This window comes from Chanos chanos, chromosome 16 (assembly GCF_902362185.1).
Source record: "Chanos chanos chromosome 16, fChaCha1.1, whole genome shotgun sequence".
Taxonomy (NCBI): domain Eukaryota; kingdom Metazoa; phylum Chordata; class Actinopteri; order Gonorynchiformes; family Chanidae; genus Chanos; species Chanos chanos.
Genome location: NC_044510.1, coordinates 18,427,043 through 18,431,080, shown reverse-complemented (window position 1 = coordinate 18,431,080; position 4,038 = coordinate 18,427,043). Strand labels below are relative to the sequence as shown.

Genomic DNA, 4,038 nt, shown 5'->3' with positions numbered 1-4,038 from the left:
TGTATGTGTGTACCTCTCAGTGGTATATGTGTGTGTGTGCGTGCGTGCGTACCTCTCAGTGGTATATGTGTGTGTGTGTGTGTGTGTATGTGTGTACCTCTCAGTGGTATATGTCTGTGTGTGTGTGTGTGTGTGTGTGCGCGTACCTCTCAGTGGTATATGTGTGTGTGTGTACCTCTCAGTGGTATATGTGTGTGTGTGTGTGTGTGTGTGTGTGTGCGCGTACCTCTCAGTGGTATATGTGTGTGTGTGTGTGTGTACCTCTCATTAGTATGTGTGTGTGTGTACCTCTCAGTGGTATATGTGTGTGTGTGTGTGTGTGTGTGTGTGTGCGTACCTCTCAGTGGTATATGTGTGTGTGTGTGTACCTCTCATTAGTATGTGTGTGTGTGTGTGCGTACCTCTCAGTGGTATATGTGTGTGTGTGTGTGTGTGCGTACCTCTCAGTGGTATATGTGTGTGTGTGTGTGTACCTCTCATTAGTGTGTGTGTGTGTGTGTGCGTACCTCTCAGTGGTATATGTGTGTGTGTGTGTGTGTACCTCTCATTAGTATGTGTGTGTGCGTACCTCTCAGTGGTATATGTGTGTGTGTGTGTGTGTGTGTGTGTGTGTGTGTGTACCTCTGTAGTCTGTGGTCTTTGAGGATTCTACAGTTGACAAACTGTGTTATTGGCGCATCAGACACACTCTTATTGGACGGCATCTCTTCAGGGCCCCGCCTCCACAATCACACACATGCTGGAAAGAGAAATAACTCTTAACACACCTCTCTCACTGAATTCAATTTTATTTTATAGCACAATCTTACGACAATCACTGACACAAAGCTTTCCAGGAGCCCAGGCCTGACACCCCAGAGACAAAGGGAAAACTCTGGCATACCTCCACCTGCAGGGCCACACCTATACACACATCATCATATCTACGACAGTTTTTGGTCTAATATGGTCTAAGGACCGCAGCCACCCAGCACGCAGACTGTTCTCCTTGTTACCGTCTGGCAGACGATACAGGAGCATGGCTGCACGTACCACCAGACTTAAGGACAGTTTTTACCACCAGGCCATCAGGCTTCTTAACTCCCACAACTAAACACCCCCCCCCCCCCCCCCCCCCCCCCCCCCCCCCCCCCCCCCCCCCCCCCCCCCCCCCCCCCCCACTGGAGTCTGGACTACCTACTTTGTTGCACTGTTCACTGCTCAAGTGCACTGTTGCACTACTACCTTGCACTGCACTGTTTACCTTCACAGGTTACTATGATTCACAGTGTTTACATGATACTGCACTGACACTTACACTGGTACATAAAGCTGTACATCCCCCATGTGCAATACCGCTGTTCACACTCGCCACTTTAAACTTTAAATGTATATACATCCTTCACATGTATATAGTGTATATATTTCATATTCTGTTCCATATTCTGTTATATTTATTGTGCACCCTCCATGTTCCTTATTGTTCATTACGCATACCTCTCTTTTTATATTTTTCTTTTATATTCGTATAGTTAACTCCTTTTATATATTTATAACTCTCTTTTATATTTTCTCCTCTCTTTTATATTTTCTTTCTCAGTATACTCCTTATTCCCCTACTCTTAATCCCCTGTTTTGCTCTTCTACTCCTTGTGCTCTTATTGCTGAGTTGACCTGTTTCTCTCTTCTCACACATTTCATTGCACCGTTGACCCTGTGTCAACCTGCATATGACAAATAAACTCTTAAACTTAAACTTAAACTTAATATGTATCATCATTTGGATAATGTGTATAATGTCTACTGGAGACGAAGAGAAACCTTTTCCAGACCGGCAAAGCTCCACATGTAGAGCCACACTGAGGGTGGACACCTGAACAAATGCAATATTTATCATCTCTGATCAGTGACATTTTTGTAACATTAATTGAATGTAAATCTAAAATGATATTAAGTCAACTTGGTCATTTTAGCCTGCCACAGTTGTGTGCTAGCAACAACCTTGAGGCATCTTGCATCCAATAATAAGCCATGGTCCCAAAATGCTACAACATGTTCATTAAGAGGGTGTGAAAATATGACGGTGAATTTTGGACAGCTTCCTGGGCCCTGAGTCCAGGAGTGTCTCTGCCTTTTACAGCACTCACCCAGCGGATACTCTGACCACGACAAGCCTACTGCCATTATAACAGCTGTCCTGCATTAGGTTTACTAGAACTGGTGTATCTGAAACCTAAAAGCGTTATGGAGAGTTCATTCCAAACCCACAAACATTACACTTGGTTCATGTCATAGTTTACCCTTTTGTAACATGTGCTGCCAAAAGTGGTTCTGGGGTGTGTGTGTATGTGGTCATGCTATGAGGAAACAGAAAAGCAGTTTTTAGAGGGGTTTTTTTACTGATTTATAGTGTTCTATCTGGATTACGTTATGGTCACAACACAATCTTGTGTTTTCACGAATGCTTTTTCTTTATCTGAAACACGCTTTCTCTCCATTTTGTCTACCTAGTTTTGCATTTTAAACATCTTGCTGCATTAAAATTTAAATTTAAATCAGATCACAGACCCAGACACAATTACAACGCTGACTCGAATACTTTTTCAGTTTAAACCCTTGTTTGTTTTGAATTTTAACACCATAATGAAAACGGAACTGGTATCACAGTTTGTCTACAGTGATGACACACACACACACACACACACACGTTTGACTTTGACCGGAGTGTTATATTCGCTCTGCATTACATGCGTCACACACCCTCGCGCACACACAACAGCAGGAGCAGCGTGCATGTGAAAGTTTAAAAACGACGTTTACTGAAAAACACTGAGCGAAAATATACCATAACTAACAGCAAAGAAACACAAACATAACGTGCAGTTAAGACAGAGTGGGTCGGGGGCGAGAGGGAGAGAGCGAGAGAGAGACAGAGAACAGTTCGGGCTGTATCAGTATTCCGGTGGATTGAAGAATACTGGGTATTAAAATATTAGGCTGAAAATCAAACATACACTCACCAATATTCTTATACATACACATTCCTAACGCGCCATCCGCAACTCTGCAGACCAAATAGGAAGTGTGGGTACAACGTGTCACGCGCTCTGTCAGCTGACCTGACAGGGTGGGAGTGTCATCACTGTTGACAAACTGTGATTCCAGTTCCGTTGTCATTATGGTGTTAAAATTCAAAACAAACAAGGGTTTAAACTGAAAAAGTATTCGAGTCAGCTTTAACGTCTTTCAGAATTTATTTGTCTTTTGTGCATGATCTTCACGCGTGTGTGGACGGGTGTTCAAACCTGCTGACCAGTTACTGTCGTCAGCGACAGGCGCAGTCGCCAGTAATGCCCCCAGTTTTACTTCTCACATCTCAGCAAATATTCATCAACATCTGTCAGAATGAAACAGCGTAGTGAACACACATCACACGTTTGTCATTGCACGCACGTATGGACACACTCACGCATACATGGGCTGGATATCACCCCCCCAGTGTACCCGACAAGAATCTTCGCATACTGGTCGGTTGTACCGCGGTTTTTACAATTTAACCTTATTTATTGTTGTCACTAAAGCGTCTTGATAAAAGTCTTGTCTCTTTCTATCCTAAAATTTGTCAATTAAGCGTATTCTTCTCGCGTGTGCTGCGCAGTTTGCTCTGGTCAGCTTGAATTCGATGACAGATGAGCGAGTGTGCGAAATACACTGCACTCCAGTTTGTGTTTTTCTATATTTTTAAAAAGGGTTTATGACGATTTTGTAAGGCTGTTTATGTACACATGGTTTATTAACATATGAGATGAACTGCACTCTTACACAGATACACACCGATCTGGAATCAGTTAACCAACCCGGACTGCACTCTTATGCAGATACACACCGATCTGGAATCAGTTAACCAACCCGGACTGCACTCTTATGCAGATACACACCGATCTGGAATCAGTTAACCAACCCGGACTGCACTCTTATACAGATATACACAGAGACAGGCAACACACGCATCACCTTGACATATTCGCTATGAAAAACTCAATCAAACGGATTTATTTT

The 4,038-nt window shown here is 43.2% G+C and overlaps 1 protein-coding gene across 1 annotated transcript in view; it reads right to left on the bottom strand.

Moving 5' to 3' along the window:
* Positions 1-3,057, bottom strand: part of amdhd2 (amidohydrolase domain containing 2) — a 26,211-nt gene extending 23,154 nt beyond the window's left edge. The window contains exons 1-2 of the mRNA XM_030793669.1: positions 3,000-3,057; positions 622-739 (exon numbers count right to left, since the gene is read on the bottom strand). Of these exons, the coding sequence (XP_030649529.1) occupies positions 622-704 (83 nt within the window). The 5' untranslated portion in view covers positions 705-739; positions 3,000-3,057. The remainder of the gene's footprint in view (positions 1-621; positions 740-2,999) is intronic.
* Between the last annotated feature and the right edge of the window lie 981 nt (positions 3,058-4,038).